The 15,553-nt window shown below is 38.5% G+C and overlaps 1 protein-coding gene across 2 annotated transcripts; it reads left to right on the top strand.

The window, feature by feature from the left end:
• Window positions 1-3,951: 3,951 nt before the first annotated feature.
• On the top strand, window positions 3,952-7,053 carry LOC142519267 (pterin-4-alpha-carbinolamine dehydratase 2, mitochondrial). Of its 2 annotated transcripts, XM_075622230.1 has the most exons (7): window positions 3,952-4,076; window positions 4,169-4,215; window positions 4,669-4,766; window positions 5,202-5,287; window positions 5,366-5,489; window positions 6,462-6,530; window positions 6,653-7,053. In XM_075622230.1, exons 1-7 carry the CDS (start codon window positions 4,029-4,031, stop codon window positions 6,742-6,744), a joined length of 564 nt encoding a protein of 187 aa, XP_075478345.1. In that variant the 5' UTR covers window positions 3,952-4,028; the 3' UTR covers window positions 6,745-7,053. The 2 variants fall into 2 exon arrangements, with proteins under 2 accessions (XP_075478345.1, XP_075478346.1); XM_075622231.1 differs by lacking the exon at window positions 4,669-4,766 and having other exon boundaries at window positions 3,998-4,076.
• Window positions 7,054-15,553: the final 8,500 nt, after the last annotated feature.

Here is a 15,553-nt window from a genome sequence, read left to right as displayed (position 1 = left end):
CAAATCTCATATCCAATCATACGGGGCCACAATTGTCTATGCTTTACGGGTCATATAATACCGGCATAGCGATTGTGTTCACAAACCCCGGAATCCAATCCAATCATATCAGGGTATCCAAGGATCATAGCTCAACGTGCATATCATGTATCGATGTATGCATCAAACGATGTGTGTTAACAAAACATTTATTTTATACATCGATATCTCAATCTCAAATGTCATGTATGCCACATCAATCAACAAATAAGGCATATAGACATGTATTCTCATTCCAATCAATCAAATCAATCCGACATATATCATATAATACAGATACATATCGTATGTTACCCGGTCACAACATACCTCAATTCTTCGTTTCCAGTTGATGTAGCCTGAAGATATTGATATTACACTTTATCTACATCAGTAAGATACTCATTTCAATCAATAACATACTCCAAAATCATTAATATGAGTTTCAAATATCATTTGAAACTTCGAAAATTCATATCAAATCAAAATCATATCATAATTCAATTCCGACTTCGAATATAAGTTTCTTGTCGGTTATTCTACTACATATCAGAAATTCAACTTCAAATACATGATATTCCAGCACTTTAATATTTAAAGCTGCTGGAACTAGAAGAAAATTACCTCAGTCAGAAGCCCTCGACGCGACGATCACAAATATATAATTTGTTTCGCGTTTAGACAGCGTTTTGAAGTCGATTTGGACGGAAGAAATCGAAATCCTCTCAATTCTCTCGCGATTACCGAATAAGAAATGACAAAAAGGAAGAAAAGAACTTAATCTTATCCTCCACCGCTTCGGCGCTCGGGCGGTAGAATTCTCGCGCCCGAGCGCGAGAGGTTCTGCCTCCGAGTTTCAAATGGACCGCGCTCGGGCGGTCAAAAATTACCGCTCGGGCGGGGCATGTTCTGTCCGAGAACACCCCTTATTCTACACTGGCGCTCGGGCGGTCATTTTCTACCGCCCGGGCGCCACATGTACTGTACCAAATGTTGGTTTTGGTATTATATTGGCGTCCGGCCTCTCCAATCGAGCTCTTACCACATCAATTCATTTTCAATATTCATTTTCTCAATTTCATTGTCATAATATACATCAAATGTATAATCGCATATCAAATTCCTGAATTATCGATAATCATATAAGATTTACGATAATACGATATACGGTCCTTATATTTCTCCCCCTCTTAAAAGATTTCGTCCTCGAAATCTCAAACATCTCTATATACATAACATTGGCAAACATACATATGTCACCAGTTATAGTACATATCAAAACTAAAATCAGTAAAAGGATCAGAATACATCGAATACAATGGAACAGATGGACTAGCATCAAATAAATGCGGATATTATTCTCGCATTTTGCTTTCCAATTCCCACGTCGACTCTTCAACACCATGTCGTGTCCATTGCACTCGAACTAGAGGAATCGATTTATTTCGCAATATATTTTCCTTTCGATCCATAATGCGAACAGGTTGTTCAACATAGGAAAGAGAAGGATCAAGTTCAACCTCATCAGGTGCAAGTACATGTGATGGATCCGGTTCATATTTCCTCAGCATAGAAACATGAAACACATCATGAATGGCAGATAGAGCTGGTGGCAATGCCAATCGATACGCAAGATCACCAACTCGATCCATAATCTCGTATGGACCAACATAACGAGGAGATAATTTCCCTCGCATGCCAAATCGAACAGTGCCTCTAAAGGGAGATATTTTCAGAAATACTCTGTCACATTTCTGGAATTCCAAGGGTCGTCTCCGTTTGTTCGCATAACTCGTTTGACGATCCTGAGCAGCTTTCATCCGCTGCCGAATCAACCGAACCTTATCATTCATTTCCTGTATTATTTCAGGTCCAGTCAATTGTCTCTCACCAATCTCATCCCAGAACAACGGTGATCTACATCGTCTCCCATATAGAGCTTCAAACGGTGCCATACCGATACTCGTCTGAAAGCTACTATTATAAGAAAATTCAACCAATGGTAAGGCATCTTGCCATCCCATTCTGAAGTCCATCACAATTGCACGCAACATATCCTCTAATTTGAATCGTACGCTCAGTTTGACCATCAGTTTGAGGATGATAAGCAGTACTCATAGCCAAACGCGTACCCATCGCTTCCTGGAAACTACCCCAGAATTTAGAAGCAAATCTGGGATCACGATCAGATACAATTGAGACTGGCACACCGTGCAGTCTCACTACATTCTCGATGTATAAACAGGTCATTCTCTTGTAAGGATAAGTCCGTTCATACGAAATAAAATGCGCAGATTTGGAAAGCCGATCAATAATCACCCAAATAGCATCACAGCCCTTGGGCGAACGGGGTAAATGAGTCACAAAATCCATAGCGATATGTTCCCAATTCCGTTTCGGGATTTCAAGACTATGGAGTAATCCTCCCGGTTTCATTCTCTCGGCTTTTACTTGCTGGCAGACAAGACATTTAGAGATAAACTCAGCAATGTTCTTCTTCATACGTTTCCACCAGAATTGAGGTCTCAATGTCAAATACATCTTTCGACCTCCAAGGTGAATACTGTATTTGCTACAATGTGCTTCTCGAAGAAGGGCAGATTTCAAATCAGAATCATCAGGGACTACTAGCCGACCATTAAGTCGTAAAAAACCATCAGAAGAAATCTGGAATCCAGATTGATGTCCTGTCGATACCAGTTCTTTCGACTTTTGGATCTGAGCATCGCTTCGTTGGGCCTTTCGTATCTTCGATATCAAATTCGGCTCAATTTGCAATGCTGAAACAGTGACAGAATTCCAATTCGAGTGAAAGGTCCAGCCAGAAGTACATATATCCTCATGTACCTTGGCGACACAAATAGAAGCTAGAACATAATCCATATATCCTCATGTATTCTCATTCCAATCAATCAAATCAATCCGACATATATCATATAATACAGATACATGTCGTATGTTACCCGGTCGCAACATACCTCAATTCTTCGTTTCCAGTTGATGTAGCCTGAAGATATTGATATTACACTTTATCTACATCAGTAACATACTCATTCCAATCAATAACATACTCCAAAATCATTAATATGAGTTTCAAATATCATTTGAAACTTCGAAAATTCATATCAAATCAAAATCATATCATAATTCAATTCCGACTTCGAATATAAGTTTCTTGTCGGTTATTCTACTACATATCAGAAATTCAACTTCAAATACATGCTATTCCAGCACTTTAATATTTAAAGCTACTGGAACTAGAAGAAAATTACCTCAGTCAGAAGCCCTCGACGCGACGATCACAAATATATAATTTGTTTCGCGTTTAGACAGCGTTTTGAAGTCGATTTGGACGGAAGAAATCGAAATCCTCTCAATTCTCTCGCGATTACCGAATAAGAAATGACAAAAAGGAAGAAAAGAACTTAATCTTATCCTCCACCGCTTCGGCGCTCGGGCGGTAGAATTCTCGCGCCCGAGCGCGAGAGGTTTTGCCCCCGAGTTTCAAATGCACCGCGCTCGGGCGGTCAAAAATTACCGCTCGGGCGCGGCATGTTCTGTCCGAGAACACCCCTTATTCCACACTGGCGCTCGGGCGGTCATTTTCTACCGCCCGGGCGCCACATGTACTGTACCAAATGTTGGTTTTGGTATTATATTGGCGTTCGGCCTCTCCAATCGAGCTCTTACCACATCATTTCATTTTCAATATTCATTTTCTCAATTTCATTGTCATAATATACATCAAATGTATAATCACATATCAAATTCCTGAATTATCGATAATCATATAAAATTTACGATAATACGATACACAGTACTTACATCTAGTAGCTCTCTATACCACCATTGTTACCCAACTAGCCCCATGTAAATTTGTTTTATTGTTTGACTAATAAATGTGTAGATAACGTTAAACCTTTTTTAAGTGCGATTTAGAAGCCGCACGACTCTTGACATGAGAATATTTACACAACATAATCAGCACGAAAAACAGAACGCCAAAATCGATGATTCGAACGCTTCAATGTCGCCTCACCTCTCTCTCCAGCGTCCACGTACTAGAAATTTCTCTTCTTTAGCAAATGCACCTTAACGTTTTCGTGTTTTAACTCCGAGATTACTGAGTTTTCTTTGACTGTGCGCTCAGGTCTCTTCGGCTTCGATTCCGCAAAGGCTTTACAGGGCCCATGGACGGTATTCTTGATCGTCATCTCTCAAGTTTCTTCAAATTTTAACGATCGTTGAATCACAAGCCATCCTTTTTATGTAGTTTGTTTCTGATTTCTTTTCTTTAAGATGTAGTGATAGCTTCATTAAAATACTTGGCAATTTGTGAGTTTCTTGAAATATTTTGGCATGATGTCCTAGTTTCTTGAAATTATGTACAATTAGTTGCAATCTTGAACAATCATTTTCCGATAATTCTTTACTAGTGGTTTTTTTTTTTATTTAAAAAAAGTATTTAACAACCATGACCGGATGCTGGAGTTCCTTTACTCCTGACTAACCTAACCCTTATGAGTAGTTTGTTTCTGATTTATATTCTCGTGAGCAGTAGCTCAATTGAAATTTCTATCGCCTCCAAGTTTCTTTCCTTCTGCATTGCATTGTCTTGGGTTGAAGCAGTAATTTTGTAATTGCATACAGCTCGAGTATACTTGTAGCTGATATAGTTCGAGGGCATGATGTACTCTCATCAAATGTAGGAAGTCTAAATGGAGTTAGGGCCTTTTGTACTGGTCAAGGTGCGTTTAGATTTCTTATAAAAATTGTTATATTGTTACTAGACCCTCGTCTTAGTTTCATCATAGGGATGCTATTAGTAGGTACTCTTGTTGATCATTGGCCCAGTGTTCGACGATCCATTTTCATCTTTACTTTTTTTCAAAATAGTCTATGAAAATGTTAGCTGCTCTTTTTTCATTTAAAATTTTCTGATTACGTCGTTGCTAGAGTGAAAATGTGTTCCAGTGTTCCCGGAGCCTTTCAGAACTATCTCACCCTTGATTTTTGGAGAGTAACAGAGACATGTCTTATTTTTTTAAGGTTGTTGTTCATATGTTAATTGTTTCCTTCATTGATAATTTGATATTTATGAAAATTGTGGTTTCGATCGCTAATAATTGTTATCTTTGTGCAAATTAACCGTGTCTCTTTATTTTGACTGTTACCTTTGTCAGATTTGTCAATGAAAAAGTGTGTGCCATGCAGTTTGAAAGAGCTAAGGCCTATGACAGAGGAAGCAGCCAATGTCTTGATTCTACAGGTAATGAATACATGCTTGTGATAAATGTCTGCTTGCTGTTTATGGATTGGAGTTCATTTTTTGTTATCTTACTTTCAGGTTCCAGGATGGAATTTGGTTCATGAAGGTGATACATTGAAGCTGCATCAGTCATGGAAGGTTAAGACTTTTGTGAAAGGAATGGAGTTTCTTCGGCTTGTAGCTGATGTTGCAGAAGCAGAAGGTAACATGCCAGCTTAATTTGTCTGGTCCTAATCGCCTGGGTTAATTTATGTCTATCCCTATTCGTCCTTGAAATTTTGTGGGCATAAGACACTTTGCTCTTTTGCATCCACATGCAAGTATGTGTTTTGTTCATTGGCTGGTGGAAAATCTGTCACTATATGGTTTTGTATTTGTAATAGGTTTCTTAGTATTTTGGAGCATCGTACCAATCTTTTTGGTGATCTTCTCAATGTGCTCTTGGTACATTTATTTTTGGAGAAATAAAACTCGAAATGATTATGCAGTGAGAATAATATATCGATAAATTTATGAATTTCACACCTTAATGTTTCAAGCAATTGTGGCCGATCACATGTACTCAATGACATGTCCAGATGCATAGACCATCTACCAAGAGTGAGTGAGTTAAGACGCCAAGAAGTAACATGAATATCAATTACGGTGGTATAACACTATAACTAGACACAAAAAATTCCTGCTGTAGGCTTTTTTGCTTCTCAATTTATATTTGGCGAGCTTATTTTATGACTAGAATATAGATTCAGAATTGATATGACAACTTGGAAACTATCCTTAGGATACGCCTGACTTGCTCGGAAATTATAAATTTTTGAATAAATGATTGAATTGGAGACACACTCTTCTTTGACCTTCTCCCAATTTTCTTTACTTTTTTATTTCAGAGACCATAGAGTGAGAGTATTCATTTGCAAATATATATAAAAAGAGAAATGATTTTTCATCTGAATTAACTCTTTGCCCAAGTTTCTTCACTCGTTAGCAAAAAGTTATTGATTGATGTTGGTACGGCAGCGTAATTTAAGCTTGGTCGTACTGCAGCCTAAGTTAGGCTGTAGTTTTTATTGGTGTTGGTATGGTGCTCCTAATTTAGGCTTGGTCGTACGGCAGCCTAAATTAGGCTGTAGTTGATGATTCTTGAATTTTCTGCATTAAAACTCATATTTTGCAGGTCATCACCCAAATCTCCATCTTATTGGGTGGAACAATGTAGAGATTGACATATGGACACACGCAGTAGGTAAAATTCAATCCATCTATCGCCTTCTTTTTAAGGTCCTTTCGTTGCCATTTTTATTGTTCTAAAGGATAAGTTGATTTGTAGCTTTAACGTGCGAATTGGCATGCTTACTTGTTGTATAGGTGGACTGACAGAGAATGATTATATACTTGCTGCAAAGATCAGCAGACTTAATCTTCACCACCTTCTGCGGATAACACCTACTAATAAGTGACAAAGCTTTCATATGCAATGGCTGTGCTGAGAGTGAGACTGTTTATAACTATAGTGGCATAATAATAGGTGACCATGGATACATTTCTACCCTTTTTCTTTCTCATCTGTGGATTTATACTTCTGGTTTTTGCTGGGATTGACTTTTCATGCTTCAAGTTCTTATGCTATTTGAAAATGTTTGCCTAGAATAACTATTCTTGTGCATGCTTTGTATCTTTGATAATATTTTTTATTTTGTTGTAAAGGGCTCAACAGTCGGCCAACACCACTACTTGATGGTTTTGCTTTTATATATTGTTTCTATTAATTCTATACCATCAATGAAAGTGTGAATGCTATGTTATCGTTACACTAATTGGATTTTGCCGAAATAACTCCCTCGAATTACAAAAGTACGTTTTTTTTAATTTAATAAAAATATTATAAAAATCTGTTGTAGTATTTTAATTCAGAGTCTTCGTTAATTTTCTATATTTCTTTAAAATTACCGAAATATTTCTTTCGTTTTAAAATATTAATGAAATACTTATTTATTCTCATCTACAATTTTTTATTTATAAAAAATATAGGATCTATGTTTTAAATTACCTTTAAATTGTTAAAACATCTCTTTTATCATTGTTTATTTTTAAATTTAAAAAATTATAGGATATACTAATTTTGATTTTAATAATGATTAATAATTAAATAAATTAGATGTATTAATCCAATTGAACAATATATGCAAGCAAATGTTCATGTGCGTGAATGTCAAGTTTTTACTATGATCAGTGAAAGACAAAAATTTGTGCGAGACTGTGGGGCTCTTAACTCCTAATCGTTATTACAATGCAATCTGATTAGGGTTAAGTAGTTACAGCGGAAAACGAGTTTAAATTTTCTTTACAATGAGCCCAAATCATTTTATTTGAATACTAAAATAGTATTTCATCTCACGTCATAAACATGCCCACACGTAATCAAAACCAATCATATACAAACAACTCATATCCTCGGGACTTGTCCCGGTATATAGATACATATACATATATACTGGGAACAAGACAAACATAAAACCTCAGCCCAAGCTGTGGCTTCCTCCAGAAGTACCCTCTCCGGTCTCCTGATATCTTGGAGTACCTGTCATTGTCCACACACAAAGACAACAACAGCCCCCCTTGGGGGTGAGCAAAGCTCCGTATGGAACAACCAATCATATATACCACAGATCTCTAAACAATGATATATGGTATGCAATGCATGTATGTCGTGGAGGTATCATGTCAAATGCCCATCCACTGAGCACATGTCAGAATCAAACGAATCGCTATCAAATCAATGCTCGAGCTGGCACACCGGCCTCAATAAGGGATACTCGTATGATAGCGTCGACAAAGCGCCATCAAATCCCAAATCTCATATCCAATCATCGGGGCCACAATTGTCTATGCTTTACGGGTAATATAATACCAACATAGCAATTGTGTTCACAAACCCCAGAATCCAATCAAATCATATCAGGGTATCCAAGGATCATAGCTCAACGTGCATGTCATGTATCGATGTATGCATCAAATCATGTGTGTTAACAAAACATTTATTTTATACATCGATATCTCAATCTCAATGTCATGTATGCCACATCAATCAACAAATAAGGCATATAGACATGTAATCTCATCCAATCAATCCAATCAAGCCGACATATATAATGAAATACAGATACCTGTCGTATGTTACCCGGTCACAACATACCTCAATTCTTCTTTTCCAGTTGATGTAGCCTGAAGATATTGATATTACACTTTATCTACATCAATAACATACTCACTCCAATCACTAACATAATCCAAAATCATTAATATGAGTTTCAAATATCATTTGAAACTTCAAAAATTCATATCAAATCGAAATCATAACATAAATCAATTCTGACTTCGAAACTTAGTTTCTTGTCGGTTATTCTACCACATATATGAATCTCGACTTCAAATACATGCTATTCCAGCACTTCAATAATTAAAGGATTCTGAAACTAGAAGAAACTTACATCAAAAGGAAGCTCTCGACACGAGAATTCCGGATATATAGTTTGTTTCAAGTTTGGACAACGTTTCGAAGTCGATTCGTACGAAAGAACTCGATTTCTTCTTTTCTCTTTCGACGTTTGACGCTTCAGAAAACTTAAAATGGCAAGGAAACTCATTCTTATCACTTTAAATAATGTGCACCAGCTGTATCGGCGCTGGGGCGGTCAAGTTTGGGACGCCCCAGCGCGCCGACTACTGCCGGAACACCATTTGGCTTGGTCTCGCGCTGGGGCGCGCAAACTTCTGCGCCCTAGCGCGACTTCTTCTGTCCGAAACACTATTTTAGGCTTCGAATTTGCAAAAGTGGTAAATATGAAAGTTGTAGCTCTATGTCTTAGATTTCATTTGCCACTGACCTCACTCAATTTGGATATCGTATGCGAGAGTTATGCTCATTCTCCCAAACTGTATCAGTATAGGAACTGCAACACACACGATACACTTCGGGATGCTTTTTCTCCTATTTTCAAATGGATTTGGACAAAACTCAAAACGTGAAAGTTTTAGTACAATGTATTAGCTTTCCAATGAAATTGGCCTCATGTCATTTGGACCAATACTCAGTTAATTATGCTAAAAACCGTAACATGTGTCATTTTTCTGTCGCGGTTCAGCACACGTTTCAAACACAAATCAATTTCTAATATAATTTTTCATTATCACAACCTATTTTCTCACTTTCATTGTCATGATATACATCATACATGTAATCACACAACAAATTCATGAACTATCGATAATCACCATAGGATTTACGATAATACAATACACGGTCCTTACATTTCTCCCCCACTTAAAAGATTTCGTCCTCGAAATCTCAAGTGTCCATATATACATAACATTGACAAACATATAATATGTCACCAGTTATAGTACATATCAAAACTAAAATCAGTAAACGGATCAGAATACATCGAATACAATGGAACAGATGGACTAGCATCAAATAAATGCGGATATGATTCTCGCATTTTGCTTTCCAATTCCCACGTCGACTCTTCAACACCATGTCGTGTCGATTGCACTCGAACTAGAGGAATCGATTTATTTCGCAATATCTTTTCCTTTCGATCCATAATGCGAACATGTTGTTCAACATAGGAAAGAGAAGGATCAAGTTCAACCTCATCAGGTGCAAGTACATGTGATGGATCCGGTTCATATTTCCTCAACATAGAAACATGAAACACATCGTGAATGGCAGATAGAGCTGGTGGCAATGCCAATCGATACGCAAGATCACCAACTCGATCAAGAATCTCGTATGGACCAACATATCGAGGAGATAATTTCCCTCGCATGCCAAATCGAACAGTGCCTCTAAAGGGAGATATTTTCAAAAACACTCTGTCACCTTTCTGGAATTCTAAGGGTCGTCTTCGTTTATTCGCATAACTCGTTTGACGATCCTGAGCAGCTTTCATCCGCTGCCGTATCAACTGAACCTTATCATTCATTTCCTGTATCATTTCAGGTCCAGTCAATTGTCTATCACCAATCTCATCCCAGAATAACGGTGATCTACATCGTCTCCCATATAGAGCTTCAAACGGTGCCATACCGATACTCGTCTGAAAGCTACTATTATAAGAAAATTCAACCAATGGTAAGGCATCTTGCCATCCCATTCTGAAGTCCATCACAATTTCAACATATCCTCTAATTTGAATCGTACGCTCAGTTTGACCATCAGTTTGAGGATGATAAGCAGTACTCATAGCCAAACGCGTACCCATCGCTTCCTGGAAACTACCCCAGAATTTAGAAGCAAATCTGGGATCACGATCAGATACAATTGAGACTGGCACACCGTGCAGTCTCACTACATTCTCGATGTATAAACGGGTCATTCTCTCATAGGGATAAGTCCGCTCATACGTAATAAAATGTGCAGATTTCGAAAGCCGATCGATAATAACCCAAATAGCATCACAGCCCTTGGGCGAACGAGGTAAATGAGTCACAAAATCCATAGCAATATGTTCCCTATTCCATTTCGGGATTTCAAGACTATGGAGCAATCCTTCAGGTTTCATTCTCTCGGCTTTCACTTGCTGGCAGACCAAGCATTTAGAGATAAACTCAGCAATGTCCTTCTTCATACGTTTCCACCAGAATTGAGGTCTCAGTGTCAAATATATCTTTCGACCTCCAGGGTGAATACTGTATTTGCTACAATGTGCTTCTCGAAGATGGGTAGATTTCAAATCAGAATCATTAGGAACTACCAGCCGACCATTGAGTCGTAAAGAACCATCAGAAGAAATCTGAAATCCGGACGGATGTCCTGCAGATACAAGTTCTTTCGACTTTTGGATATGAGCATCGCTTCGTTGGGCCTTCCATATTTTAGATATCAAGTTCGGCTCAATTTGCAATGCAGAGACAATGATAGAATTCCAATTCGAGTGAAAAATCCAACCAGAAGTACATATATCCTCATGTACCTTGGCGACACAAACAGAGGCTAGAACAGAATCATGAACTTTCCGACTAAGGGCATCCGCAGTAACATTCACCGATCCAGGGTGATATTGAATCTCACAATCAAAATCCTTCAAGAGATCCATCCACCTGCGTTGCCTCATATTCAAATCAGATTGAGAAAAGAGATATTTCAGACTTTTATGGTCCGAATTGTGGGGGCCCGTGCTCCTGATTAATATTTAATGACCAAACAACCAGGATTTATTAATGTAAACAGCGAAAGCGATTAAAATTTTCCATTTTGGGCCTACAGAAATTTCGGCATGACCTATTCGTAAATAGGACATCCCAAAAAAATCAAAACAACACAAACAACATTTATATACTCGAAATAAAGTCATAACATCAATTCACAACCTATAGCCGCACTGGCCAGGACTAAACACATATAGAGCCGGCAAGGCTCGATCACACAACTATCAATTCAAAATATCGTAAAAATAACAGTACAGCTACACGGGGCATCTCCCCGGTAAATGTATGACTCCATAATATAGTATATATCTGGGAACTCTCAATCACAATCCAACTACTGGGCACCGCTACCTGACGCTCCACCAGACGCGTCAAATCCTCCTGGATAACCTGCTATGGCATCAAAAACAACCACAGCATAAAAAGAAACGAGAGGTCGGGCCCCAGTACGACGAACCAGTAATATTACGACAAATATAACTGACATGAGATAAAATCAAGTAAAAATGCAATGAAATGCAATGCAATGCGTGTCGGTAACAACAAAATAATGGATACCAAAGCGGAGTCCAAATGAAACGCATCAGCAACAGTAACAGTGGCCACCCGTGCCAGGACTGCAGCAACGTAATATCATGACGCCGCTCATCCATGCACGTAGCATCGAGGGTACGGGTGCGACCCGCTCAGTCCTCATGCAAGTCATCAGGAGTGCTAATCCTACCCACCCGCTCCATCGATGACGCAACAACTCGATAGATCAATATCAATAGCAATCAAAGGAGTCAAGGCTCGAAATGCTATGCACTAATAGTATCAACTCAAATAAATGCATGAATGCAATCACGTATTCACAGAAGCACATAAGGCACGCCACAACTTATTACAAAGTACTTAACGTCATCTCACGTCATAATAGACGTCGTAATGAAAACAGTTCGTGCGTACCTCAACTGGACTTTAATTTACCACAAAATATCTTAAATCCTCAAGAAATTCTGGTAAATGCCAACTCAGACAAATCACCTGAATATTAATTTAAATGGTCTTATCATCATATAAAAATTCCAGAACCATTCACTAAAAATCCAATTTAAACAATTTAGGCCTTTTAAATTCCTAGAATTCCAATATTCGACTAAATGCCTAAAATCAATTATTTCTATTTTATCGTCGCAAAATATTCTTTTTAGCTTTAAATGACGCTAAACTAATATTTAAGCGACTGCGATAAATTCTAGTTTCACCAGATTATACCTCCAGCTCGCACTTTTCCGGAACCTACAACAATAACCCAATAATTAATCAATAATGATACATTATTTGAGTCGAAATTGAATTAACTTCACGTAGGAAACAATTCGCACCGAGGCAGCTTGTAATCCGAACAACAGTGGCTGAAACCGAGCCTCAACCAAAGCTAACCGGCAACAGACGGCAAACTCGCCCGAGAAGATGACCGGAATTACGCTAAAAACAGAGAGTTCTCGAAAATTTGCAAAAGTTGTATCAAAAGAAAGCTTATGACATAAGGAACGAAACCCCTCAATCAATTTTTAGTTTTGAGCGGCGGAAGACGGCGAATTTAGCGGTGAAAGAGGCGACGTTTTTCGCCGGGTTTTCGGAAATCACGATTTCACCTAGCAAGAGTGGTATCAATGGAAAGCTTACGTCGAGAGCTTTCTAATCGTATATTTACTTGAATTTTTTGGCGACCGGTGCGGCCACAATCGGCGATAAAAGAGGCGGCGAAAATGGTGAAAATGTTTCGACGGAAGGTTACGGGTGAGGAGAGAGAAATCGGAGATGATGAAGATGATTATTTCTTCTTTTTTTTTTATTTTAAATTACTTATTTATTTATTTATTATTTATCCTTGCTTAAACTTTGGGCTGGGCTTGGGGTGTACGGGTTGGGCTCTCACATTCCCCTACTAATAAAAGATTTCGTCCTCGAAATCTAGTATACACAATATATACAAAAGTGGTTTACAACATTTACCACTGATAGTACATTGGGAAATCAGAATACATGGAATAATTTATTACATTTTCAAACAAATGAGGCCAATCTTGACGCATCTTAGCCTCTAATTCCCATGTTGCTTCTTCTCTCCCATGTCTACTCCACTGCACCATAACTAGTGGTATCGTCTTATTCCTAAGTTGCTTTTCTTTACGATCAAGAATTTGTACTGGATGCTCAACATAGCTAAGGGAACTATCCAACTCCACCTCATCAGTCCTCAAGACATGAGAAGGATCTGGCTCGTACTTTCGTAGCATAGATACATGAAACACATCATGTATCGCAGACAAACTCTCTAGTAAGTCCAAACGATAAGCCAAAGTGCCAATCCTCTCAACAATCGCATATGGACCAATATAACGCGGAGCTAGCTTCCCTTTGCACCCAAATCTCATAGTACCACGAAACGGTGATACTTTCAAGAAAACCTGATCGCCAACCTGAAATTCTAAAGGCCTACGCCTTTTATTAGCATAGCTGGCTTGACGATCCTGTGCTGCTTTCATTCTTTTTCTAATCATTTCAACCTTCTCTTTCATCTCTTGTATAAATTCTGGCATTGACATCTGTCTTTCTCCTACATCTTCCCAGCATATCGGAGATCTACATTTTCTACCGTACAAGGCTTCAAATGGTGCCATTCCGATGGTTGCTTGGAAGCTGTTATTGTAAGAGAACTCAACAAGTGACAATGATTCCTGCCAACCACCCCTGAAATCCATCACGACTGCTCGCAACATGTCCTCGAGTGTTTGAATGGTCCTCTCAGACTGACCATCTGTCTGTGGGTGATATGCAGTACTCATCGCCAACTTTGAACCCAATGCTGATTGCAAACTACCCAAAACTTCGAAGCAAACCTGGGATCATGATCTGATACTATGGTTACAGGCACACCATGCAATCTCACCACATGATCGATGTACATTTTTGCCATTTTCTTATAAGTACAAGTACGATCATAAGGAATAAAATGTGCTGATTTAGATAATCTATCAACAATCACCCAAATCGCATCACAACCACGACTAGAACGAGGTAGGTGTGTCACAAAATCCATAGCAATGTGCTCCCAATTCCACTGTGGCACTTCAAGACTATGTAACATACCACCAGGTCTCATTCTCTCAGCTTTAACCTATTGGCACGTCAAACATCTAGCCACAAAGTCAGAAATCTCTTTCTTCGTACCTTCCCACAAGTAATGGGATTTCAAGATATGATACATCTTTCTGATTCCAGGATGAACACTGTGTCGACTACAATGAGCTTCTCGAAGTATAGCTTCTTTTAAGTCTATCAAATTTGGAACCACAAGTCTACCATTATAGCGTAGACATCCATCAGAAGCAACACTGAACTTGTCTGATTGACCTGTCTGAGTCAATTCTTTCAATCTATGAACATGTGGATCAGTTCTCTGTGCTGCTTTGATTTTAGAAACAATCTGTGGTTCAACTTGTATAGATGAAACTATAAAGTAGTCGTCCTTAGACTGATAAGTCCATCCTGAAGTTCCCAAATGCTCATTAACCTTTGAAATAGTCAAAGATGCCAACATTTTAGGCTGAACCTTTCTGCTCAAAGCATCTGCAACTTGATTCATTCGCCCTGGTTGGTACTGAATCTCACAATCAAAGTCCTTAAGTAATTCCAACCATCGACGCTGTCTCATATTCAAGTCGGACTGTGTGAAAAGATACTTCAGACTCTTGTGATCAGAATAAATCACAAACTGTTCTCCGTACAGATAATGACGCCATATCTTCAATGCAAACACAATGACAGCTAACTCCAAATCATGAACTGGATATCGAGTCTCATGTGGCTTCAACTGACGAGATGCATACGCAATCACTCGTCCATTTTGCATCAAAACACAACCCAGTCCATTTAGGGAAGCATCTGTACAGACAACAAATCCACCTAAGCCTGAAGGCAAAGCTAGCACTGGAGATGTGGTCAATTTTTCTTCCAAAGTCCGAAAACTAGACTCACATTCTGCAGTCCATACAAAACGTCGATCTT

The sequence above is a fragment of the Primulina tabacum genome, chromosome 11 (assembly GCF_025594145.1).
Source record: "Primulina tabacum isolate GXHZ01 chromosome 11, ASM2559414v2, whole genome shotgun sequence".
In the NCBI taxonomy this organism is placed as follows: Eukaryota; Viridiplantae; Streptophyta; class Magnoliopsida; order Lamiales; family Gesneriaceae; genus Primulina; species Primulina tabacum.
The sequence above is the reverse complement of the archived record's forward strand: the minus strand, read 5'-3'. Positions and strand labels throughout refer to the sequence as shown.